At 47.1% G+C, this 27,421-nt stretch overlaps 1 protein-coding gene across 3 annotated transcripts; it reads left to right on the top strand.

Annotated features, from left to right (window-relative positions):
* Nucleotides 1–6: 6 nt before the first annotated feature.
* Nucleotides 7–27,285, top strand: rols (zinc-RING finger and ankyrin repeat domain-containing protein rolling pebbles). Of its 3 annotated transcripts, none has more exons than XM_017909494.1 (15): nt 7–412; nt 19,708–20,078; nt 20,438–20,561; nt 20,636–20,779; nt 21,472–22,101; nt 22,182–22,513; nt 22,594–22,872; nt 22,970–23,413; nt 23,551–23,757; nt 23,984–24,250; nt 24,342–24,637; nt 24,832–25,280; nt 25,355–25,656; nt 25,803–26,222; nt 26,483–27,285. In XM_017909494.1, exons 1-15 carry the CDS (start codon nt 349–351, stop codon nt 26,783–26,785), a joined length of 4,632 nt encoding a protein of 1,543 aa, XP_017764983.1. In that variant the 5' UTR covers nt 7–348; the 3' UTR covers nt 26,786–27,285. The 3 variants fall into 3 exon arrangements, with proteins under 3 accessions (XP_017764983.1, XP_017764984.1, XP_017764985.1); XM_017909495.1 differs by having other exon boundaries at nt 20,441–20,561; XM_017909496.1 differs by lacking the exon at nt 7–412 and adding an exon at nt 4,543–4,833.
* Nucleotides 27,286–27,421: the final 136 nt, after the last annotated feature.

The following is a 27,421-nucleotide window of genomic DNA, read 5'->3' on the forward strand; positions in this document are numbered from 1 at the left end:
CGACGCTCGTCCTCGCGCGTCCAGCAGTCCGCTCGTTGCTTTTGGCGTGGTCGCGCTGTCGTGCGCGCGCGTCGCGACTATTAACCCGTTGCATCGATTGGCCGCAGCGAAGGGCTAAAATGACAGGTTGCTGGGAAAATAAGGGACATCCTCGCGCGTTTCCTGCCATCGAGAACACGAACCACCGAGTGATCCCCGAGTAGATCGCGTGTACACCCAGTCGATCCAGAGGATTCTGCAGTGTGTTCGGGAACGAACTCGCGCGTGACTGTGTTTGTGACTGTACGATGAAAGAAACGAGTCCACCAGTGGATTAAGGCGCCTCGTACACCCGCTCCAAGCAACGCCATGGCGCCCCCAGACAGGCACAGATCACCGAGGCCAGGCTCGGGACTCAGCCTCTCCGTGCTGGGTGAGTTTACACGCGAGATTTTTCAGCTCCTCCGACTCCGGGCTCGTCGTTCATTTACACCGTGACTCGTGGCTCTGACGACGCCACGGGTTAGCTTCGATTCGAGCCATCGGCTGCCAACCTTTCACGAAGGTGTCGGCCCTGGTTCCCAGAGCTCTTCCACCGAGGCCTGGAATCGATGGTGTCTATGGGAGCAACGGTTCCTCCATTCGATAACTGTCCGACGATGTTTCGCGAGACACTGGCCTAGGAAAGACGAAGCCAAGTCCAACCGAGTGTCATCGATTCGATCTCTCACCGATCTCGGTTACGAATCACGGAATTATCGTTTTCGGGGTCCGAGAAGGATCAGGAGTAATCGGGATCTTAGACACCTACGATACGAGAACCATTTTCGTCGTTGGGTTAAGTTTCCAGATCGAATTAAGGACAAAGTCGGGGATTTGTTAGTCGATTGAGACCCTGCACGAGCCATGCGTCGATTAGGAGTGCAGAAACGGACGCGACGCGAGGTATTAGGGCAGGTGCGAGGCTTTTTATTTCGCCAACGTTCGTACACCCTTATCTGAGGTACGACCGTCTGCTAGCAACGCGAAATTAACCGTCGAACTAGCTTTCCTGGCGCCCTTGGTCTCCTCGATCTTAGACTAAGTGCCTCGCGACACGAAAGCTTCGTTAACGCGCGGGATAGTTTTAATTAGCGAGGAATGCAGCCAGATTCGAGTGGTCGGCCGGAATGCAGCGCCGACGAGCTCGAATGGCGCTTAGATTGCGCGCCGTCCCTTATCATCGAGGACGCGATTACTGTCTCCGCGAGTTTCTTTAAATCGCCAGTTACAAGGTCGCCATTAGCGCGTCTCGTGTTCCCGATAATCGTTCCTGACGCGTTTTTAGCCGAACCCCGTGATTTTGCCGTCTCCCTGCTTCTCGAGGCTCGCCAGTTCGGAACGGACCAAAAGGAAGGACGAGATCGTTCCGAATTTGCAAACGAGGAACACGAAAACTACTACGAACTAGTCGCTCGTAATGAAGGGTTGCCACGAAGCGAGCAGCTCCACTTGCCGCGAGAACTCTGTAATTTTTCCCTCCCGAGACTCGAGACTCTTTAGCCTCGATCTCCGCGAACCTGTTGGATCCAAGGAAGGATCACGCTCGTGTAAAATCGTGTAAGAAGATGCTCGTCTCCCCTTCTCGTTTGAAATTTCTCTGCAACTCTGGAAAGGAGGGAAAATAGAAACCGAAAGAAATCGAATTTGTTCCCCGAACGATTAATATTTCACGAATGCCGGAAGTGCACGGACATAAATTCTCTGATAAACGAGCCACGATATCTCCTTCGCGTGTAACTCGGACTTTTTCTCTCCACTGAATCGATAATTGGCGTTCGCGGATCACAACGCATCCTCGTTACGTCATGACGTACCGTTCCACGGACTTATCGCTGGTGCATTGCGATAAGTGACTCATTGCTCGCGGACGAGTCGCCGGGAAGACGGTAACATTGCCCCTGGACGTTCGCGGCGGCCAGAGGCGGACTCGCGAGGAGGAAAACTGGTCGCGTAGACGCTCGGCGGAGTCGCGCTTCTGCACCGGAGTGGAACCGGCCGTTTCCGTTTTCGGTACGCGCGTCCGACTGGTTCCCAGGAAACTTATTATTTCGAAAAAGGGGCAGCCACCGACGTTGCTGGCATCAGCTCGGTCAACAGCCACCTGTTGCACCCAATTAAATGGCGTAATTGACGCCTGCTTTTTGGAGCGTGACAGAACGCTCGCGTTTCAACGGATAGTCTGTCATTATTTTCGTTGCCGATCGGCTTTTCTCTCTTTTACCCGCCGATCTCTCCGCCTTTCCTTTTCAATTTTATTCCCTCCTACTAGACGGGGTTACAAATACCGGGACGATCGGTAAGAGAAGTCACGGTAACGTGACAGAGATATCATTCGACTTGCTCGCTTTCGAGCGGAAAGTAAACAGCTGCCGTTATAAATTTTCCATCAACTGCCACACTGCCCCCGCTCTTTTCTACTTTCTCGTCCCATTGATACACTCGTCGTGTTTCCTTTCCCCCCTCGGACAATTAACGACGCTGTCGTCTGGTTTGCCAGCACGTCGACGACGAAATCGAAGAACAAAGAATCGCAACGTGATCGTGGATTGCTCGGACAGGCGTCCAGTCCCAGAGTGACAACTGACCTCGTACCGCGTCGCGTTTGCAATGGACGCGATCGCGGTGCGCGTCATCGACAGGAACTACCAGCTTCATTGAAAATACGCCGTACGGTACCGGTCGGTCCGGAGCCAGTCGATGAATCAGGCCTCGCGCGCCGATCGAAAAAGAATTCCATCGCGTGCGTGAAATTCACGCACGCCTCCTCGTGGAACAATAACCGTTGAATGAGACGCGACAGGCGTCGCGTCCGTCCACCATCTTTATTTTCCACGTCTTCGCCGCCTCGACTCCTTTATCTCGCCTTCGTTTGCATAACGAAGCAACTCCGTTTCGTTCACCAACTCCGCCTTTGTGTCTCGCGCTTTCCGCTCCTTTCCTCCTCCTTTCTTCTACCTGCGCGCTCCGCGTTTTATCTCTTTCGAGCGATAAAGCCGAGCCGAAAATTGAGCGAACGTCGAACGTTCGTAACGCTGATCGGCGTTAACGAAAAGGCAGACTGAGGACTCGTCGCTAACAAGTGTCAAAGGCCACAGGATTTATTCGGACAAAGATCGACGGAGAAACCTGTCGGTCTGGGTTAAAACGTTTTTCCCGCGAGATTTATGTCGCAATCGACGAAACGAGACAGCGTGCGACAGATTGCGAACCGAGCAACAAATTAAATCATTCGCTCGATTCTTTCTCCGGTCAGCCTGTCCTGTCTTGTACCCCCGCCAGTCGCGGCAGCCATTCTTTTGCTTGCGGCTGCTTTAACCGCGAACGAGATCCAGTTTCCGCCACTTCCTGCTCCACGGTATCGCGCATTTCTTTCTCCGTTCGCTCCTCCAAACGACGCTAGCCGTTTTTAATTGGCTGGCTGTGGCTGGCTTATGAATGAACGACGAATGGATTAGCGAAACCTGGAAACGTAGACGCCGTTTCGTAACGCTTCCCCTCTTTCTCTTTTTCTCCTGATCGTCTCCGTTCTCCTCTCTTTCTCTCTCCCGGTCAAGTCCTCGCCGATTGACGCGCTCGCGGCACGGTTCGACGTGTTTCACGAGGATTACGCAACCGGCACCAGGCGTTTGGAGGTTCGATTCCGGCCAGCGATCACGAGGTCCCACGCGATTTCTATAGCGATACCGATACTTCGCGCCCGTTATTATAGGTCACCGTTATCTTTCTATGAATCTCGATAAGTCCCAGCCGATAAGGGCAGCCGGTTGTAGAGAACGAGTCGCGCGAATCGCCTCGAAACGATAATTGCACCTGGCCAGGCCTCTGTGCCCTGGCGCCTCCGCCTTTCTACCCTTGCAGAAATCCCGTTTCCTTCTCTTTTTCGCGCGAAATCCCTCTCATCTAGTCTCTTCGTCGAATAATCCCTCGATTCCAAAGATCTCCGGCATCCTCGCAGATTTTCTTCCCAAAGGGAGTCGATCCTCCAGTGTCTGTACCCTCTTCCACCGGAACGCTGGACTCGACTGGACGTTTCCCTAAAAGGAGTAACAGGAGCAAAGAACGAGGCACGAAAGACGCGGGGAAATTTGCGAAACGGTGCAAAAACCAGTCGAACCGGCGTGTAATTTCGTCTTAAAGGTCCGTGCCCGTGAAACTGGTTTAATCGCGAGGCTCCGCGGTTCGAACGAGGATCCAGCGATCGCGGATTAGGGAGATCGCGGGGCCCGCCGTGCGTCGCCAGACACGGCGAGGCCAACGGACTTCCTACTCGGCCACATCGGCTATTAACTTGGCAGGTTTCTGAGAATGGACGTCCCAGACACGACTGGTAGGACTGGTGTGCCCGCTCTCGACCCTTCGCCTCTATTCTTGCCCCCTTGGTCCGCCAGACAGGGCCCCAGAGCGCGTGTGCATGCACGCCTGGTGTCCTGCGCGTTCCAACAGGCGCAGCTACGAACAGGTCAAGGAAAGGCTGTAAAACACGAGGGAGGTTGACACTTTCCAGCAGTGGCTATTGTTGGCAGGTATGTTTCCAGGACGACGTGACGGCGAGTGCACCGGCTGCTCGGACACGGGCCCCGAAGGACGTGCTCGTTCGAGTAGAGCGAATAAAGGGAAATAAGTCGCCAAGCTGTTGTCCAGAGAGAAAGAGAGAGAGGAGGAAGTCTTCTGGAAGGGATTAAATGTCGGGAAAAATGGGGGTCCTTCCGTCGAGGATCGAAAACGGGGCTGGTTGACACGTGGAGACCGTGTGGGGCTGAAGTTTGCCCAAGGAAAGGGGAATTTTTCGAAGATTGGCAGAGAATAGGATAGGTAGATGAATACTCTTTGATGTCACGATTCTCTGGACTCCGTTACGGTTATAGAATCTAAATAGAAACTGAACGCGAGCCAAAAATCGTGGAAAATAGTCTACATAAATGATCCACGGGTGAGACGATCAAAATCAAGATCGTTAACCCTTTGCACGCGACGACTTTTTCGTTACAGAAAAATAGTAATTCGAAGACTTTCTATCATAGGGTCGACGATATTTTTAAAATGGTAAATGAGAAATCATATGGAAATTAAGACACAGAATTATTTTTCTTCGACATTGCACACATCGTTGGGTAATTTTAAATTTGATGTATTAACCCTTTGCACTCGAGAAGCGACTCTCAGTCACCATTTAATCAAATTCTAGAGATCATTGTTAATTAATATCTCGAATTTAAAATTATCCAACGACGCGTGGAATATCGAGGTAAAATAATTCTATGTCTTACAATTAATTTGCACTGCTTAGTTACCGTTTTGAAAATATCCTCGACTTTATGGCAAGAAGTCGTCGAATTACTATGTTTCTGTAACGAATAGATTGTCGAGTGCAAAGGGTTAATTAACGTCGATCTTTAGAATCTGATTAAATGATGACTGAGAGTCACTTCTCGAGTGCAAAGGGTTAATAATTCTCATAGGTATTTTACAAAACAATCTTGGCAAATTCCATTCGCACCTGGTCTACCTCGTCCAGGTATGAAATTAATGTACAAAAAGTGGTATTATTACAGCTGTGAGAGATCGTAGATCGTTTACCACGATAACGAGTAGACAATTGGCGATCTTAATTTCAATCACCTTGTCTTATCCTTTTGGACACTTTTTCTCCTACTTTTTGTCGCATCTTCGAGGTTTCGTTCCCGATCATAGAGCGTCAAACGAACCTCCGTGCTTTCAAATCACTCTGGCGTTGAGGAATCTTTTCGAGACCACGTTGTCTACGTGTACACGAAGGCCGCGGACCGCCCAGTATAATCGAAATCGGTAACAACCGTGTGACAGGGGCTAACAATCTCGCGGCAGACTATGAGAAAAAGGGAACCAATTTCCTATGCGTTACCGTCCTTCTTTTTCCTCCTATTTCTTCTCCTTTCTGGTTCACGAGGCATGCGTGGGGTCCCGATGGAATAAAATTCTCATTAATTCAGAACGAGAACGAACAGGAGTCGTCGGAGGCACGAGAAAGTGAGTCACAGCTGACGGCTGTGTGAGATCAGCGCCATTTCGAGGTCAGGATACGCGTGTTCAAAATGCATCGCGCACGCCTTGCCTCGTCCTTTTTTCCTCTACCTCGTCCCTCTGCTTTCGTACGCTCGTAAAGAACGCAGCAGAAGAAGAAGAGGAACCCGAATCGGCTCGCGTGTCCGTTCCACGATCGGTACTGCCTCGAATACGAGCGGGTCACGTGGCTTCCTTCGCCGCTTTTGTGCCAGGCGACTCTCCTCGTGCCACAGGATGCGGACGCTTACGGTCACGCAGCGGGATGCACACAGGTGCGTGAATCTTGCAACGATGCGCTTGCGATCGAGCGAGTCGTCGCGAAGCTTTCGAGATCTCGATCGGGACAATTAAATTTCGGGCGTAGGGTTCTCCGATTCGTCTGTGATCGAGGGAATCATCGCGAAGATTTCGAGATCTCACAAGGAGAGTGCAAGTCTTTCACCAATTTATTTCAAACTTTGCAGATTTGTAGATTTCGTCATGTAGTTTAAGAAAATATATCATTATAGCTGCAAATATTTAATAGTTTTTGAGATATTTATGATTAAAGTTTCATATCGTGCTTAATTATAGATTTATTTCCAATAATTTACAAGTATAGTTGTAGCGTAGTGGCTACATTCGAAACTTCATATGCTCGAGGTCCGGAGTTCGAATCTCGTGCATATAGGTGGTATTTTTTTTTAAATCTATTTTTCATTTTGTATTCATTTTTCGCCTATGAAAATATTGTAAATAAGCAATTGTAACTTTATTTTGTAAATAAAAAATTGTAATTTGTTAATAAAAAAATTTATTTTTTAAAAGCTTTCTTATACTAGTATATATTTATTACAAAATAATAAGAATACTATGCATTGAAAACAGTTTTCTATAGCAATCTTATTTACTACAGAAGGAACACGAAAATATAAATAATCATTAGATACAAGAAATACGAAAGCTGTCGCTCATGTAAGTATTAATTATTAAATTAAACATTCTATAAGAATATTGCCTGTAATTTCAATTTCGCTGAGCAGATATAAATGTTCTTGAAGTAATAACAGAAACTTGGAAATTTATTAATTTTCATAGTGCCGAATTGATTTATTAAGGTGTATCAGGAGCATATAACCAGTAGAGGTATCTAGTTCGAATAAAAATTTTACCGCCTGCGATCAGCGCCATCTATGATTTTGGACCGTTTGCTCGGAAAAGTAATAGGAACATAGAATAGGCAAGGAGGTCGACGAAGAGCTCGTCACGTGACAGACAAGGACAGCAAGCGGGTAGAAAAAGATAGAAATCTTCGACAGTGAAAAGTTAATAAATTCATCAATTTCTGTAATTAATTTATGAACTTTTATAATTTCATTGCAAAGCTGGAACTCCAGGCTACATTCTTATATAATTTTCGTTCATGATTTGATACGAATTAATTAGATATTAATTATTGTCTGATGGCGTCCATGATTTCGTAACGACGACCATTACGATCTCTCGTGAAGATATTTAATACTAAACGAAAATAGAAGCAAAATGTGAGCAAAAGTTATATGAGAAGATTCGCAAGAACATAGTCTTTATAATGCGTGCATGAAGATTCATAAATTAATTGCGCAAAGGATAGTAATTAATGAAAAATCAATGGCGTCTTCGACAACAATTCAAACAATTCGACAACTCCGTAGAATAATAATTAATAATTAATTAATTAGGGACAAATTTGTATCGAAAAATATATTGGAAAGTTCTTGAAGGATCTGGCTTTAGGATGCAGTTATAAAAGTTCATAAATTAATCACAGATATTGAGCAATTAGTGAATTTTCCGCTGCCGATTTGATTTATTAAAATATATCCAGAGCACATAACCAGAGTTAGTAAACTGACATCAGAGCCATCTATGTTCTCGTTTCGGAACTAGAACTTCGAGTCTAATATCGACCTCCTTGCCTATCCTATATTCCTATTACTTTTCCGAGCAAACGGTCCAAAATCATAGATGGCGCTGATCGCAGGCGGTAAAATTTTTATTCGAACTAGATACCTCTACTGGTTATATGCTCCTAATACACCTTAATAAATCAATTGGGCAGTATGAAAATTAATAAATTTCCAAGTTTCTGCTATTAATTCAAGAACATTTATATCTGCTCAGCGAAATTGAAATTACAGGCAATATTCTTATGGAATGTTTAATTTAATAATTAATACTTACATGAGCGATAGCTTTCGTATTTCTTGTATCTAATGATTATTTATATTTTCATGTTCCTTCTGTAGCAAATAAGATTGCTATAGAAAACTGTTTTTCATGCATAGTATTCTTATTATTTCGTAATAAATATATATTAGTATAAGAAAGCTTTCAAAAAATAAATTTTTTTATTAACAAATTACAATTGTTTATTTACAAAATAAAGTTACAATTGCTTATTTACAATATATTCATAGGCGAAAAATGAATACAAAATAAAAAATAACTTTAAAATAAATTTATCAAGTATGTACGGGAATCGAACCCCGGACCTTCAGCATAGGAACTTTTGCATATTGTCGTTAAGCCACAACCACACTTGTAATTTATCGGAAATAAACAGATAATTAAAGTGCAATGAAACTTTAATTATAAATATTTCAAAAATTATCGATTATTTACAGCTATAATGATATATATTCTTGAACTGCATGACGTGATCTACAAACCTGCAAAGTTTCAACTAAATCGGTGACTCGTTGGACTTACACTCTGCTTGTCAATCGAGACTAAATTTCGAGAGCAGAGATTTCTTCACGAGCAAAGAAAGACGTAAAAATGGTACCTAATCTATTTAGTACAGTAGTGGTAGATAGTCCTACAAGGTGACGAGAAAATGACGCAGCCAAGACTCTGCAACTCGTCCTCGAAGAATGCAAAATACTGAAGAAAATGGCAGCCGATCAACGGGATATCGTAAAAGTAACCTGACCGAAAATTTAAAACTCGCGTACAAAAACTCGACATGAATTTCCATATAGATACGCGTCTCTAATACCGGGATCCCATTTCAATTTCTAATATTTAGCTTCGCAGCGACGAATCGGGATTACCTTACTTTCGTATCACTCTGTAGCGAGCTTAACGCCGCTCGACTAATTTACTATACAGTTACCTGGTTCGAGGTAAAAACAGAGCAGTTAGAGGCAAAACGATAAAGCGCGGCTCGTAAACGAGGCGTTAGCGGGAGATTGAATAATCTAAGCGAAGTTCAATGCGACTCGATATCCCAGGCTACAAAGATTGAACGGTGAAACGCAGTGTTTAACGAGGGATCCAGGGTTATTATGTCTCCTCCGGGGAGAGATAGATGGTTTCTGAAAGGGGCACGCGGTATCCGGACGAAATCGAAAGAAGTTCCGCGGCGACCAGTCTTTTCTTAGCTCCTCTTCGTGGTTAATTCCGTCTGCGCTGATAGCAGCACGCTCTTATCAGGGTCTCCGACCGACCGCTGCCGCGTCTGTGTGGTCCAGCTAATCGACTAGACACCACGAACCGCGACTACACCGTGGAAATTAGACCCTCGTAACTTGGCATTTCTTCGCCTCGTCTTTTTTCAGAAGTCACGTCCATTTAGGGGACTTTGAATTAACACTTCCGCGGCTACTCGCTCAAAACCACGTTCTCTTTTCGGGGACCACAAGTTTTGCTGTGTCTTCTGATAAAAATACGAGATGCTCCGAGTTCCGTTAGGGTTCGGCAAGATAAGAAACTTTTCAGATATATCGACTAATTTCGGATAATTAACGCATGTAAATGAAATTATTGCTCGAATTATTTCGATACCTAATGTGGATCAAAGTGCAATATTATGGATGATAATTAAAATTAAGTTTTAACTCATTAACAGCTAATCATGAAAGTGAGACAATTTTTAAAGCGAAAATTGAATTATTTGTTCGCTTTTATCAAATATGATCGTTTCAGTGTTAATATTAGGTAAGCGTGATAGAATTTGGGATGGCAGTGGAGTTAAAAAGAAAGGAACACTAATTATAAAAAGGCAACGCTTTAACAATTGATAACTCGATCGGTGTGCACTGTACAACGATTCCATAGAGACTGAGTCGTTTGAACAGAGGAATTTGGCTGGTGACCAACCGACACGTACACAATCATACATGAGTATGTAATCAAAAAACATTTTAACATCGAGGTTATATGTAAGATGTCTCGACCTGTGTCTTTAGCATTCCAACAAAGCGAATAAATAATATCGCAATTCGAAATGCGAATAAATAACATTTATTCAATTACCCGATATTCGCTCATTTCCTGTTACTTTCTTAACACCGGTAATTTCCTCGAAAGTATCATGGAGTAATACTAAATAAATGTATTTCACTCGCAATTTACCACTCTCTTTCCTCCATTCCAATAAGTTGATTTCCCCTGTTGTCTTTCTCCCCTCTCCACCAACACTCGTTCGTCAATCATATACGTGTGTTGTACGAGATTTAGGCCAGAGTCGTTATTCAACGAATTTGCGAACATAGAAAAACAGTAAAGAGCAAACGCCACGAAGAAAATCTCTCAAGATTCCGTTCTACATAACAGCACGTGAAAACGTTTCCTAAAGATACGGCATTGCAAGACCAGTAGCGTAGTCAGTCCGAGACTTTCGCCCACCGCTCTCTGCACCTTTGCTTCTCCGCAGTTGACTCTGCGCTCCGACCAAACAGAGGAACAACCGATGTAACCAAAGACGAAAAAGAGGAACGCAAATGAAGCTAAAAATCAACCTATGGAAACGTTAACCCTTTCGGTATGGAGGAGCTGGCCGCGGTTATACATTCGTGGTACGAGGAAGTTTTCCAAGATGGAAACGTTAACCCTTTCGGTACGGAGGAGCTGGCCGCGGTTATACATTCGTGGTACGAGGAAGTTTTCCACAAGAGTGGTGGCACTGGAAGCCACGAAAACGTGTTTTGCTTGCGGTATTCATAGAAATCTCGAGCGTGATTGACACTGAACTCTTCATTCGGGCCGCGACAGTCATCGGTGACGATTCGTAGATGACGCCAATAAGCGACGGTAGTACCTAGAGAACGTTTCATAGATGCCGCCAGTAGGCGACGCTAGTACCCAGAGAACGTTTCATGGCCGCCGCCATTGGGCGGTAGTAGTACCGAAAGGGTTAAACGAAGCTCTGATTGTCAGCAATGTCGAGCAAACAATGAGTCCCGGTGTCGTTCGATCACTGTCATCCTCCGCGTGTCCGAGGATGAAATTACGGCTGGCGACGATGGTCGCGAGCAACAAAAGCAGAACGTTCAGTTACGCGCGATTGAATCGAGCTCTCGCGGCTTCCACGCATCAGGCCTCCTCTCGGGCCATAGAATGGTAAACGGTACAAGCGGTTTCCATGTACGCGACGACCAAAAGGAATCGACATCCAAGCGGACTTTTAATCGCGATCGCAATTAGCCCGGACAATCTCTCGCTGCAATTCCATACGTTTAATTGGGCGAGCCTTTCCACGGTAATTTCCCCGCGATCCCGGATATAGGGCCCGGGCAGAGGCGGCCCGCAGAAGGAGTCGTAGTCCCAGGCCTGTTCCCAGATTTTAATCCGGGAAACGGTCCGTGGCCGATAAACGACAGATAACCCGTGGCGCAGAAGTTTTCCTCGCTCGTCTACGATTTAATCTGTCGTAGGTAGAGCTACGCGCTTATCTATCGGCCGTTATCGCGCGGACCACAGCCAGCCTTATCTCGTGGAAACGGACAGGTAAGCCGTGTTCCAGGGACGCTCTCTCGCTAGAGACGATTAGAAAATGGAACACGAACACCGGTGGGGGGAACAGCGATTGTTTTATATTCGATTCCAGAGTTTTTCCCTGATATCGCGATGCAGAGACAGTTATTAACCCTCCGTGCTTGAGAGGCGACCCTCAGACGCCATTTTAACTCTTTGCACTCGAGAGGCGCCTTTCAGTCGCCATTTGATAAAATTTCGAAACTCGATATTAATTAATATATCAAATTTAACCCTTTGCACTCGAGAGACGCCTCTCAGTCGCCATTTAATCAGATTTCAGAAGTAAATTCTACGTCTTAAGTTGCACACGATTTCTTATTTATCGTTTTAAAAATATCGTCGACCTTATGGCAGAAAGTCTTCGAAGTGCTATTTTCCTGTAACGAAAAAATCGCCGAGTGCAAAGGGTTAATTATTATACGATTTCTTATTTACTGCTAAAAAATATCGTCAACTTTATAGCTTTATAGAAAATCTTTGAACTCTTACTCTGCTTTCGCCGAGAAATCGTCGAGTGCAAAGGGTTAAAATAACGCAACAGTGTGCGAGGTATCGAAATTAAATAATTTTACGTATTAATTATTATACGATTTCTTATTTACTGTTCAAAAAATGTCATTAGTCTTATAGCAGAAAATTTTTCAACTCGTACCCTTCTTTAGCCAAAAAATCGTCGAGCGCAAAGGTTTAATCGGAACCTAAATCGGATCGATGTTAACTAATATATCAAATTTGAAATTACCCAACGATGCGTGGAATGTCGAAGTAAAATAATTCTACGTCTTATTTTGCATACGATTTTTTATTTACCGTTTTAAAAATATGACAAAAAGTCTTCGAATTGCTATTTTTCTGTAACGAAAAATTCTCAGAGTGCAAAGGCTTAACGTCCGTCTATCTGCACTTTTCCATGAAGCTTCGAGATTCTCACCGTTTACCGGATCGCGAGATTATAGCAGATCTGCGGTATAGTTTGTTCGAGAAAAGTAGTATTCCTAGCGTCACTCGATTTACTTGCAATTCTTTATTTCTGAATTCCGATTTTGAATATAACGAGATAGGTGTAAAATATTTTTTCGATCATTAAGAAAATTTTAAAGCGTAGCTGGATAGGTCCTTTTTCTTCAAAATAGTAATATTCGTCGTACGACTCGGTTTTCACTGATTTTAATCCTTTGCACTCGAGAGGCGCCCTTTAGTCGCCATTTGATAAAATTTCGAAGCTAGATATTAATTAATATATCAAATTTTAAATAAAGTAACAGTGTGGAAGGTATCGAAATTAAATAATTCTTCGTGTTAATTATTATATGATTTCTTACTTACTGCTCTGAAAATATCATCAGCTTTATAACAAAATTTTTCAACTCGTACCCTTCCTTAACCAAAAAATCGTCGAGCACAAAGGGTTAAATTGTAGACAGGTTTTAATATCCCTCCCATCTTTTCTTATATTTTTTGCTAATTCGATGATGACACTTATGTCAAAATGAAAAAGGAAAATTACTATTACTAGTATTTCAGTTCAATATTTCGCGTCTAGTTATTTCTGATCTAATTATTCTCTCATATTCGAAGACTCTTAAAATGTTCTTCCTATAACCTGATTCATGAACAAATTTCGTTCATGCACTCCAAAGCGCAGTTTAATAGTTACTTTCCTTCCCTAAAGAGGATTCTTCCCATGATTCGAGTAAAAATATACGTCTTCACTGATTTTATATTATATATTTAAATTTAAAGCGTATATTTAATCCCTCCTATCTTTTCTTACATCTTTTGCTAGTTCAGTGATGCCGCTTATGTCAAAATAAAAAAGGAGAATTACGCGTATTTCAGTTGAATATTTTACTAATGCGTTTAATTATTTTTGATCTAGTTATTCTGTCATATTGAAAGACTCTTAAAATGTTCTCTCTATAACCCGATTCGTGAAAAATTTTCGTTTATGGACCCCAAAGCGCAGTTGGATAACTACTTTCCTTTCCTAAGGAGGATTCTTCCCATGATTCGAGAAAAAGTATTCGTTGCCTCGAAGATTGGAGATCCTTCCCATGTCTCGGTTCGCGAAAAAATACTCAAAGCGAAACGAGATAGCGAAATAGGTCGATCGCTTTGACGTTGGTCTGGTGACGTCGGAATACCAATAAGAATAATAGTTAAACGAGACGATTCGATTTATAGACGGCGAATTAGAAACGGGGCTCTATCGTCATCGAGGGATTTCAATTAAAGGACGATCGGTCAATTAAACTTAGGCCAGGACGGAGCGTAACCGCACGCTTTCCACACAATGCGCGGCGCGATTAACATACCTAATAGAGTCGCGGTTTCGACACGCGGCTCGTCGGCCGCGGAGCAACGACACTTCGGGTTATTAATCGTGCTCACGCCGCTGGGAACACGTTGCACACGCGTTGCAGCGAAATTATCGAGGTCTTCTCAGCGCGCCTCTCGCGTAGCAGACTGAACTTTTCATGCAAAAGAGCGGAGACCTTCGCGGCTACACCTGGAAATGTCTCGTGTTCCTCGTAATCGATCACGGTGTCTGGATAAAAGGATGAAAACGCGGGGATAATTACCAAGTTCAAAATCACCTATAAACACCACCGAGCCGTGGTATTGTATTTAAATTCGTGGCTCGAACGAGGTATGCAAACGAAGCACTCTAGTCTTCGTGGCTAATTGATTTCCAGATAAATCGCAGCGTTAAGAATCGGTGTCGATTCGTCTTCCTCCACTTTCTGCAAGAAGTCTTGGTCTCTGCCAACGGAGCAAACCCTACTTTCCCGGTTTTCCAATCAGCCCGTTTCGCAGGCGGTTCTTTTCACTCTACATTCCCTGGCACAGAAGCCGATCGATCGATATTCGAGGAATTCCTTTTGGCATTCGATCTGAATCTCGAGAAAGTCGCGGTTTTCAGCCGCGCCGCCATCTTTCCCCGTCTCGATCGATTTTGCCACGATTTCTTCCTCTCCTCATCCGCCGCGCGGCCATGTCTGCCGCCGCACAGGCGTCGTTTCGTAGCCTCCTGGTATAGCAGAAGGCGTCGATTTAAATACGACAGCCGTAGGCGAGACTCGGTAGGGTAACTTTCTCTCACTCTTCAGGGTACCGAATAACGATTATTACGCGTGACTCGTCGAAACCAAAATGGTCACCGGGTGGCCGTCGGTCTGTCCCGTCTTCTTCTCTCTCTTCTGCTATTCTTCTTCCTAACACGAAGAAATGCTTCGTAAATCTACCATCGGACAAATTTCAAATTCCTCCAAGTCCCATCGAGATAAGTCACGAAATCCTGAACCTGGATCTTCCGACAATCTTGGGAACCATCGAAACGGTCAAAGTGACTCTCACTTTGCTCATTTTTATGTTCGTTCGGCTGAAAACGTAATGGTACATATGGCATATACGTAGGTGTGAGAAAAATCGTTGCTAGATGTTACTCTTCGAGTTGAAACGCACAGTGTCAACTGTATTTCGAATTTCCGTTGCGAGAAATTGTATGCAAGGTGGATATCGCATCGAATTCGGCTTTGGTTAAGGAAAATAATGCATGCCAGTCGCCAGAAGCACACTTGCGTTGGAAGCTCGTGTCGGAACGAGAACGAAAGCGGCGTAAATGAAAAACGGTGTTTCCCCGGCCGGGATCTCGATTCGGGTCAGCCAGTCGGCGACGGGGTACCGATTTACGAGGACGTAGCGTGGCCCAGGAGCAAGAGAGCGCAGCGGAGAACGGAAACAGCGACGGGGAGACCAGGACAGGTGGCCCCCGGTGCGGACGTCGTTCTGCTCCGTTCCCTCGGCTCGTGAACGGGCTTTAATCGCGGCCGTTCTCGCTCCGTTGCCCGACTACGTCGTATTTTATCGCTGTCTCGCTGGAACTGTTGGAACAGCAACGGACCACGGGGCAGAAAGAGAGGAAGAGGTCGGTTCGCCGGTAGAGAGGAGGTAGAACGGGAACGGGCCCGATTTAACGAGCATTTACGATCCTCCGAGAGGGAGAATCAATCGTGGATGGACCCAAATATCGCGGACACGTTCTCCATTTACCCGTCCTTAGGGAATTTCTCTTCTGCGTTTCTTTATTTCTAGTTTCGCGGACTAACGTCGTGGGAAAGCAGGCAATCGTGGATCTGCTCGCTCCGAGATCCCAAACCCAAGGAGAATTGGCCGAGAATGGACCCAAATGTGTCGCGAACTGGTTTCGTTTCTCCATTTCTGCGCAATTTTTCTTCGTTTTTGGGTTTGGTAGGTTAGCATTGTTAAAGAATGTCTTAAGAACTCTTAAATATCGTGGACACATTGTCCATGTATCCATTTCTAGGGAATTTTTCTCCGTTTCTTTGTTTCTAGGTTTAACAGGTTAGGTTAGGTAGGAGAAGCGTCTTTCGAGAGACTCTTTTAGGTTAGTTTCGAGATCCTTTGTTCAAGAATGGGCTTATATATCACGAGTATATTGTCCATGTCCATATTTCTGGGGAATATTTGTTTCGTTGCTGTTTTTATTCCTATTTCCGACAGACTGCCGTTTTGACTGACATTTTAGGTTAAGTTTACTACCCTTCGAGAGAGAAATTCGACGGACGTTGAACTCGAACATCGCGAACGCGTTCTTCGTTTATCCATCCCTAGGGAATTTCTCGTCGTTTCTTTATCTCTAGACCAGTTAGGCTACTATCGTAAAAAGAAATCCAAGAGTGGATGTTCCGAGCAACTCGTTTAGGTTAGATTTACGATCATTCGAGGAGATGGACCCATCTCACTCTTCCTCTGAGTAATTTCCTCGTTTCTCCCTTTATTCCTGACTCTGGGGAACCACCATCGCGGGAAAGGATAGAGCGGTGGCTGTTTTGGGCGAGCAGTTTAGGTTAGCTTTACGGTCGGCCGAGTCGTTGCCGTTTTGCACGCCAGAGGCTCCTCGCTGCCCCGGCGTGGTTGTAACACCGTGGAGCGTTTCTTCGTGCACGTTTCCCGATGTAAAATCGTGAAACGCTAAAGTGTGACGCGGCGACTGGTTCGACACGCAGAGTTCGCGAAGGGGTGAGGAATGCGGAACCATTGGTTGATATCAGTACGCCTCGATAGCTGCCGCGTAACCAGAGTCCGGGTAAACGAATCGAAGCGAAAAACAAAACGGAAGGGAAAAAAGAAGGGAAAAAAGGAGGAAAAAGCGGAGAGGAAATCGTTATATGGAAAATGATACGGAGAAGCAGTGATCGGGGGCCCGATCGACGATGGATCGGAGCGGCGGCGAACGCGACGTAATAATAACGGAACTGTGCACGGTTCCACCGTCCACGCCGATAAGGGAATCAGGTCATTTTCCACGAAAGTGCCGATGATGCGCCACGCGATTCGCGCGATTCGCGGAATAATTGGAGAAAGTCGGTGAAAAGCGACGGGTGCTGCCCTATGATCCTACGTAGAAAAGGAAGGAGGAGAGGAAAAGAATCGCTCAGAGCGAAGTACACCCACTGGATCGAGCCTTTTGATGTTTAGGAGAACCGTCACGGTCTAGGAAACGTGGGAATAATAGATGCCGGATTTACACGGTTCGCGGCGCACCGAGTTCTCCGGTGTGTTCACCGCGATGCTCGTTCTCACCTTGTTAGATCGAGCGTCGCGGCGCGGCGGGACGCGGGAGAGGGAGAAAAAACGGCGAGCCGAAGAAGACCATTAAATTACAATACAAAATGCCAGCGAGTGAAACGTGTCTGGATCGTGACTATCGTCGTCGAACGGAAAAAACGGCTTAATATACCCGAGCCGAGCGCTTAGATCGCTCGAGTTTCTTCTCGGGCTGCCGGCAAAAACTGCTGTTCCCGCTTAATCCGCGATAGCTAGGCGCGAGGTGGTTAAAAAAAGGGGACACGGGACGAATCTCTGTTGTCCATCTGTTGCCGAGCCAACGGACACGCGTATTCGTCTTTATTTCGCTAATCGGCGAATCTTTCGTCGCGAAAGGAAAGTCCCTGGGACGGTTTATTTATCGAGTTGTATAACGCGTACCCCGAGACAGCCGGGGTAATTAACGAGACACTAGATCACCATTAATTAGATATACGCAGCCAGGACGGGAAAAGAAGTTGCCCGACGGAGGAAAGGAAAAAGTGTACACCTTATGGACGTTTCCTCGACCTTCGACTTCTCCGCGGCACGGAAACTCTTCTCTTTCTGTCCATAAATCTCGCGGGAACTGCCGATGCGGAGAAGATGGAAACTGGATATACACGCGGCGGAAACGCGTGAGTCAGTGATGCCTCCGGAGAAAACGACATCGTTGTACGAGTTTACCGTGGAAGCGAGGTCCCTCTCTTTCTCTCTCTCTCTCTCTCTCTCTCTCTCTCCTTCTCTCCTGTGTCCCTGGGTGCGTTGACCCAGCTTACGGTAACCCAGGCCGAGTGTTGCACCTGCCTCAGCGTGGACTTACCGGGATAAAGGGTCGTGCGACCCGAATTACTTCCATCTCCTTCATCCTTGGTCGCGCCTTGCCTCCGTGTAACCCGCGAAATCGCGCTTCGACTCGATCTGCCGGTCGATCAGCTGCGAGAAGCTTGCCTTTAGGTTGGCAAGAGACTGTCCTGGATTACGGTATATGTGAATGAACCGAGTCGTAGAACCGACATGACTGGAAAAACCTTGTTTACGAACTTGTTTCTCCCAACGGAGATTTTAACGAGCGCCAGGACCTCCAGACACCGCGAACGGTCTCCGCCATTTTTATTCCGTGCGTTATAATTCTCCAGCGAATGGTACCCCGTGACATTTTCATCGCTTCCACCAGCCGGCCAAAAACGCTCGCCATTCAGCAACGGGTCTCCTTATTTCTCGGAACGTACATAGACCAGCGTGCCATTTAATGGCCCCTTAATCGTCGCATCCTCGCTCCAAGCCGTTCAATTACACAAAGCGATCGCAGCGGTACCGCCCACGTCTTAACTGCCTCAACTGCTCACCGTGATCGTATTAATCTGTAATTTGCATAGCTCGACCCATTCAGCGCGCACTGCGGGTTCCTTCCTCTTCTCTGCGAACGTTGAACCACTTTCAACGGGGCCCGAGCAACAACGCGATAGTCGCGGTGCCAGCCGAGCCGGCCGAAGAACAAACTTCCAATGGCGTAACATAATTTTCCCCGTCGCGGAAAGGATCGTGGGGCCATTAGCCAGGCGCTGCCATAAATTTCATCGCAGATGACGTACGGTACAAGGAACGGCACACGAGCAATACTAGAGTCGATCGAGCATCACGAGGATCAGAAATAGAAGCGCCGGCAGGTTCTCCGTTCCGCGTGTGCCCGTGGTACACACGCAGCAAGGATGAAGACTCGAGGGGAGGGCACGCGAGGAGGTCTCCTCTTGACCTCACTTTCTAGAATCCTTTAAGTATATGGCGCCTTCCCGGCCACGGCTCGTTTATCCATTATCGATGAACGAACGCGCGCCGCTTCCCTGACACACGATGTGTCTCTACTAACCGAGATACCGCTGCCCCGTACAGATTCTTCGTGACAGATGGTCCCGGCTGTCAAACTCGCGGACTCGTTTAAGTGGAACGTCTGGCCCGATCCGTCTCACGCGGAAGTCGTGGCCCCATGAACGCGTGGCCGTTTTTGCCTTTTCGCTTCTTCCTCCCATCTTCCTCCCTTCTCGAAGTCCGCACGAAAATGAGCAACGCGAGTTTTTGCCGTTATTACACGGTTCTTCACGCGGAACGTTTACCTCGTTCGGGTGCAACGTTTCGCTCCCGAACATTATCATTCCCGGTTGCCAGTATGGCAATTCAGAGTTCGTACACCTGCGACACGATTTTCCATTTATTCCGACTCTTTTGCTAAGCTTTAAAAATCCTTGTTCGCAGATCTGGCCCAGATCCGAGCGCTGGTGGAGTCCACGGGGATGCTAGGTGGCTCGACGTGTCCATCCTGCGAGATGCCGTTCGACAAAGGGAAGAAACGCCGATTGATCGACTCGTGCGGCCACGAACGCTGCTATTCCTGTCTCTTCCGCAGCGAGGCATGCCCGCTTTGCCTGCGCGCCGACTTCAACGACGACGACGGCCTGGAGGGACCCTTCAGGGAGGGGTTCACCGGCTCCTCGGGCCCCATGTCCATCCTCGCGCCCACGGATGGCTGGATCGATGAGTCATCCACGGTGAACTCTCTCTGCGGCAGCCCCAGACCTCGCACGAAAGTCACCACGAGAGCCAATCTTCCGTCACGAGTCATGCACGTAAGCATATCATCGTCGTCCTCTTGGAGTCGCGTCGAGTAACACTTTCTTGCATCCTCGACGCTTCGCCCGCGCCTCTCCGACGTTGGAATGCCTAGGTCGTTTGCTGGCTATTGTTCACCGTTGTTCCCCCTGGTCGGTTGCATTCGCGTAATTCTAGGGATCTAGGGGGAACGGCAATTAGAATGTCTAGAAAGTACTTTCCGACACGTTTTCTGCGACGTTTCTTTTTTCCTTCGATCCATCGAACGATGCTTCACAGTTGGAAAAGTATTTAGAAAGGATCGTAATTAGAATTCTTGGGCGTTCTATTAAGCAAATGTCGACCACTCAGGGTTTCTCGTTTCTCTCTTCCTCAGCAGCGAGAGACGGACGACAGCGTCTCTTGCATTGGCACGACCAAGGGTCTGAAGAACAAGCCACCGGTACTGCCGGAGTCGTCGTCGTCTCAGGGCCGGCAGAAGCTTCAGATGATGACGCAGAGTATGTAAACAGTGGATAACAAGCGTCAATAGGAAGAACAAGCGCAAGGGACTGATACAAAATCGCTGTTGCAGGTTGTCCAACCCCGCCGAATCAGAGGAAGCGGTTCTTCCTGAACCCCAAGGTGCTCAGAAGCTCGTTCGTTCCCCAGAGGTCGTCCAGGCGAGGAGCATCGTCTCCGGAGCCAGTGGCGAACGACAATCCCTCTGCCCTGTCAGGTAATTATACCATTTCGCATGGTGGATGAAAGGTTTTATCGAGTACGATAAAGATGAAACGCAGCAGGATGGCAGCTTGCATTAATTATTAATCGTGAACCACACGCGTGTAGCTTGGATGGCCTCGTCTTGGGAGGGGAAGTCTCGATGGCCGGGTGTAGTGCTGGGGAAAATCAAATCGTTGTGGAGCAACAGTCAAGGGACAGCGAACGATGGGCTGAACCAGCTCATCGACTCGAGGAACAAAGTCACAGGCAGGGAGAACACTTTAGCAAATCGAGTGTGCATCCTCGTGTGTTTAGAATCGATACTGTGTACAGGCTGCTCGAATGATACCCTCGTTCCACTACCCAGTAATTTCTTGTTTGTACCACTAGCACTTTCCCGTCCTCCCTTACACATCCGGTAGAGCACTAGCCGAGTTGCAAGCATGTCCCGTCGATTATCGACACTCTCGCGTGGTGTGTTTGTAGCACGAACTTCTCCTTTCAGCCAACAGACTTGCGCGACCAAGTCTTCGCGAAAGGGCGTTCCAAAACTTTCGTTAGAACCCTACACCGAGGTAACATCGGTATCTAGTGGATCCTGCATCTTGGAAATATATGTGTCCCTGTGTGGTTTTCACCTTATGCATCGCTCTATCCGATCGGATCCTCGTTCGTATATGAATGAAAGTTTCTTTCTTTTCGCAGATGACGAAGGAGGTTGCGTCAAGCCCCTGTCCTCAAAGACGAGGAAGTCGTCCCAGTCGGACCTGCACATGAGGCTCGGCCTTCTTCTAGGCACGAATCACACTCGCGCGAGCAGCAGTGTAGACACGACAGACTTACCCGGTGCTTCGAACCGTTCCAGTGCAGGTGCATGCCAGTCCAGAATCCCTATTCAGGGCCACGACAGTTCGGCAGCCTCGTTCAGTAGCCTAACCAGCTTCGAAACGCAAACTCTAGCCTCGACGAACACCAGTCCAGTGTCCACGTTGACTGGCACGTCCAGCGAGGCAGAAGCTGCCGCAGCTTTGAGGTGTCCTATTAAGCCTAAGGCGAAGATAAAGGGAAAGTGCAAGTCCAGGGACTGCGACAGTGCTGGAAGCTTAGCCTCCATTTCCACGTCGGTGTCCGCCTCTACGTCCATGTCGATGTCCATGTCTGTATCCGTTTCGGGCCTGTCGAACGGTAGCTCGAGCCCTCTTACTCCTAGAAGACATTCCGTGAACGCCTCGCAACCTGGTCAAAGCGACGAGCTAGGTCAGTTCAAGAACAGACGGTCCTGCGCCCGGAGGTCGGCCAGAGCTGGGAACGTCAAGGGAGCCGTTGACACGAAACGTAAATTTCTTTGTAACGTCCAGGTTTCTTACACCAGACATCGTATTTGTCACGTCTGACAATGGTATTTCCTTTTTAAGTGCGCTTCATACAACACCACGCAACGCAACTCACCCTCAAGCCCCTGTTCTTCGAAGTACCCTTGCTAGAAGCCGATCCCCTGTTCACTGGTCGCCAGTGGCTGTTACAGGAACTGGAATCGGTAGTGAACGGCTCCAGTCCCGGAGTTCTGATCTCCGGATCCCCTGGAACGGGCAAGACCGCGCTGGTTCTGCAACTGGTGGAACACAGTTGCTTCGGGAGGAGACGGGAACAGCCTCTTGCGTCGGAACTCGGCGAGGAAATCGGCGAGAAAGAGAAAACCAGCTGCACTACTGCGTTGCATGCTAGTATTCGTTACACCAACGAGAAGGTACCAAATTTTTCCTATCCACGATTAAAATTCTTTCTTGCCGAACTTAACAAATAACCGGGAAAAATTCCGATCCTCAGGTTAGAGAATTAGCGTCCCACGTTGTAGCGTATCATTTCTGCCAAGCGGATAATAACAGTACCTGTTTGGTACCAGACCTGATTCATTCGCTGGCCGCACAATTATGCCAAGCACCTCAACTCATCTCCTACAGAGAGTACCTGCTCTCGGAACCACATATACAGGGTTCTTTGTCGCAAAGAGAATGCACTGTAGATCCAGATCTAGCATTGTCGAGGGGTATCATCGAACCCTTGTCCACGTTGAAGAAGACAAACAGACTGCCTGATACCAATATGGTAAGAAGGAAAACGATTCGTATAATTATAACTTTTCATTGAGACAAAGAGACCTGGCAATAAGAAACGTGAACTAAATGTAATCTTGCATCGGCAGGTAATATTAATCGACGCCGTCTGTGAAGCCGAATACCACAGACCAGACCGAGGCGACACCATAGCGTCCTTCCTGACGAGGCACGCACCCAATTTCCCTAGCTGGTTGAAAATAGTTTGCACAGTCAGGACACAATTGTTAGAGTGTGGCAAACAGTTACCCTATACTAGAGTCTCGCTAGATAGAGCACCCAACGACAGCACCGCAAGCAACGTAACGAGAGACCTGTCCGACTACATTGGGTACAGATTAGCTCAGAGTCCGGCGATTCAGACGAACGTCACGGCATCGGTGAACGGAAAGACAGAATCGTCGTGCAGCGCGAACCAGACGAGATTCGCCTCCCATCTGCTCGCGTTAGCCAGAGGCAGCTTTCTCTTCGCGAAGCTGACGCTCGATCTTATCGAGAGCGGTCACCTGGTGGCTAAATCTGCCAGCTACAAGGTGAATAGAACATCTCACGCGTATCTCGCTTTCGCGTTAGATACAATGATGCATCTCTCTTCCTTCTTTCTCTAATTTTACTGCCAGGGTTAAGGATTCTATAATCGACGTAACGAGGTTGGAACGAATCGTTTCAGGTGCTGCCAGTTTCTCTAGCCCAGATCTTCCAGCTACACTTCAACCTCAGGTTCCCCACAGCCACGTCCTTCGACAGGGTGCAACCTCTATTAGGCGTTTGCTTGGCTGCTCTGTATCCCCTGACCCTGCCAGAGATCTTCTACTCGGTGAACTCTCTGAACACTGACCACTTCGTTTCATGGGAGGATTTTCTACAGAGATTCAAGGTAAGTAGTACACAGATCTTGCAACAGATGAAAACACGCTTTGTAATCAGTCCGTTTGTTATTGCCTGTCGCTGCATTTCATTGGACCACGTAAGTCTCAGCTGTCTTTCACCATAGTGAAGCATTTTATAACAATTAAACGTTCCGTATAAAGATCCTATCCTCCCTTTCGCAATCAAAACCCGCCCATTCGTTGTACAACAGCCGGGTGTTCTCTCGTTATCAGATGCTCTCTGGATTCCTCGTGAAACGTCTGGACAACACGTACATGTTCTTCCATCCGTCGTTCAGGGAGTGGTTGATGAGAAGGGATGAGGGCGAATCGACGAAATTCCTCTGCGATTTGAGGCTCGGCCACGCGGCCATCGCGTACAGGCTGTCTCGCCTTCAGGCACCATTAGACGGCGATAAAGCCCTCGAACTGGGTCATCATATACTGAAGGCGCACGTTTACAGAGGCGTTGCCCCGTGTTGGCCTTCGCGCGATCTACAGGTAACCACCTGCTTCTCATTTGCATCCGAGAACGATCTGTTACAATAGAACTTTTACTCGATTACGAAATATCCTTTCCCACCTTGGCCAGGCCATCTGGTTAGCATCGTCCACGGAATGCGTCTCCTCCGCGCTATGCACTTTGAGGAACATCTACAGCCCGAACGTGAAGGTCTCGAGGTTGCTTTTGCTGGCAGGAGCATCTCCGAATCACATCACCGAGTACCTGGGCAACGCTCCAGCCCTTTGCATGTACGCCCACGAGGGTTCCGTCGAGATGGTGTCGTTGCTGCTGGAGTTTGGAGCGGATGTCGAGCTGACGAACAGTCAGGGATGCACAGCTCTCTCGTTGGCGGCTGCTCGTGGTCACTGCGACGTGGTCAGAAGGTAAACGAATTATAATCGACAACCCATGGTAAAGTTAATCGATCGAGAGTGTTAGAAAAGCAATGCAAGGCTAAATTCGAAAATCCTGTGAGAAATGTTGCAAAAGAAACATCGGAATCTACAAATCCGTTACGTTTGTATCATCCTGTATATCCATACGGAACATATCTCGAGACGGTGAAATTGCAATTCAGGTTAGCCGCTGCTGGAGCTTCATTGGGTCACACAGACATGGCAGGACAGTGTCCTTTGGTGCACGCAGCGAGGCACGGAAGATTGTCGGTAGTCGGCTACCTGCTAGCCTGCGACTGGGTAGTCCCAGCCAATGAAAGCGAAGCCGAAGGATCGCAGGACATAGGCAGAGAAGAAGCTGCCCAACAGGCTGTAGTCGCGGCAGCAGCTCAGGGTCACGAATCCATCGTCGAGTACCTGTTAGACATGGCCGAGGTGGTCGTGGATCGACCTGACACTCTGATAGGGGAGACTGCCCTGACTATCGCGGCTGCAAACGGTTCCACGGCCACTGTCTCAGCTTTGTTGGCTCGAGGAGCAAGTCCAACTGCTGTGAACGCAAAGGGACTATCTCCCCTGATGCTGGCTGCGAGAGAGGGACACTGGGGCACTGCCGAGAGACTCCTACAAGGTTAGTATCAAGATCTATTCTCTATCGAGTCTCTATCAAGACTGTGATGTGACCGTGTGACGAAATCGCTGCAGGTACCCTCTCAAGCAGCACCGACACCATTCTGGATGACGCAGCATCTCTCCTGGACCAACGAGATCCGGCTGGTCGCACTGCGCTGATGTTAGCAGCCTCGGAAGGTCACACGAACTTGATCGAACTGTTCCTGGACAAAGGCTCCGTGTTGGAGAGCAGGGACAAGGAAGGACTGACCGCTCTCTGCTGGGCCTGTGTGAGAGGAAGATTAGCCGCTGTGCAGAATCTCATCGATCACGGCGCTGACGTTAACACCAACGACAACACCGGGAGAACCCCTCTGGATCTGGCTGCCTTCCAGGTAAGATACTATTCAGAAAATCAACCTTAAGCAACAAAGCACGGTAATTACATTCCCTCCGAATTTATTGGGTTTCCAAGTCGATCTATTATCGATAGTACCTGAAAACCGACAGTCCTATAATCTTGCGGTCAATATTTTCCCAGGGTAATCCAAAGTTGGTGCAACTGTTGCTCGAGAAAGGAGCAGCGGTCGAGCACGTCGATCTCCACGGAATGCGACCTTTGGACCGAGCGATCGGATGTCGAAACATACCGGTGGTGCAGTGTTTCCTGCGCCGCGGGGCGAAATTGGGCCCCGCGACCTGGGCAATGGCGGCTGGAAAGCCGGACGTTCTATTAATCTTACTGAACAAGCTTCTCGAGGATGGAAACGTGCTGTACCGAAAGAATAGACTGAAAGAAGCGTCGCACAGGTACGCGTACGCGCTGCGAAAATTCCCAGCATCGCCGGAAGAGGACTGCCAGGGGCAGGAGCAGGGTCATATGATGCTGCAACTACAGACGTTTGCGCAACTTCGGCTGAATTTCTTGCTCAATCTCAGTCGATGCAAGCGCAAGATGAACGTGAGTGGTCGTGTATACTGAATGAACTAGGTTTCCTAATACTTTCATTCATACTAGAACGGAGCTATCTAAAGATAAATCACCTTACGCAATTCTACTTCCTCCTTTATATTATATCGTAGAGTACTCGGAGAAGAAACTTTCTAGAGCTCCAGAATATTGAATTTCAACACCGTTTCTATATATCTTCGGCCGTAAATATTTCTTTGCTCGACTCGGTGAATTGTTTTCTAATCGTTTACGAATTTCATTTCACGCAGGAATGTGCGGAAGCAATCGAGCTCGCTGACGAGGCTCTGAAAGTTCGTCCGGTGTCATACGAAGCATTCTACGCGAGGGCAAAGGCACGAGTCGATTCTGACCTCCTGGAAGACGCGCTGTCCGACGTTCAGGAGGCACTGCAGATCGCACCGCCGCAAAATCGGCAGGATCGGCGCGTCCTCGTCGCCCTGAGGGAGGAAATAGTCTCCAGATTGGACGGAGTAGGGACCAGCAAGGGATCAACTGACTCTGCCTGCAGATCTCGTCTTCGGGCGTCAGTCGACACCCTCACAGAGTTGTAATATTACTATTTTTCACGTGAAAAACTTTCCAACTGTTTAATGAGAACACTCCCCTTTCGTGAGGGGAACGACCACAGCGGAAGCTCAAGAGTTTCGTACGTTTATTTAAGTTATGAGCTGATCCTTCCTGAAGTGAACTCGCGATTCCTCGAATTCTCGAACGAAAGATGTCTATCGTGGTTTAGGATTCGCCTTCGAAATTGCTCGAAGGCAATTCGAAACGAGTGGAAGTATCTTGTATTTTTGTTTCTCTTTATCTTTAATTTAACGACTCGTTGCGTACGTTGTACGTACTCGAAGAAATATTCCTCCTCCTTGCGTTTTTTGGTTAATTTTGAAAATCAGCAAGGGCTTACACACGTTTCTCTCTCCTTTTATTTTTCCCCTTTTACTCTGTGCAATTGCATTGCATGACCGTGTTGTTAGGATTTCCTTTTGTACGATGTTCAATTCGATTACGAATCGAATACAGAGTTTAATATATATACATTTTTCTATATATATATATAGTAAATATATATATAAATATTTGTATTATATTACGCGTATGAAAAATTGGTTTTTCCTTAGTGTCGTTGTAATTTAAATGAAAGTTATTTAATTGTTTCCTCCTCTCTGCATCTTTCAGTATTTCTT

Source organism: Eufriesea mexicana, unplaced genomic scaffold, assembly GCF_001483705.2.
Source record: "Eufriesea mexicana isolate 0111107269 unplaced genomic scaffold, ASM148370v2 scaffold18152, whole genome shotgun sequence".
Classification (NCBI taxonomy): domain Eukaryota; kingdom Metazoa; phylum Arthropoda; class Insecta; order Hymenoptera; family Apidae; genus Eufriesea; species Eufriesea mexicana.

Coding starts and splice junctions, on each gene's coding strand:
- rols (XM_017909494.1), top strand. CDS start 349: ATGGCGCCCCCAGACAGGCACAGATCACCGAGGCCAGGCTCGGGACTC. Junction 20,079..20,437: donor TTCCGTCACGAGTCATGCAC/GTAAGCATATCA, acceptor TCTCTTCCTCAG/CAGCGAGAGACGGACGACAG. Junction 24,638..24,831: donor CACTGCGACGTGGTCAGAAG/GTAAACGAATTA, acceptor ATTGCAATTCAG/GTTAGCCGCTGCTGGAGCTT.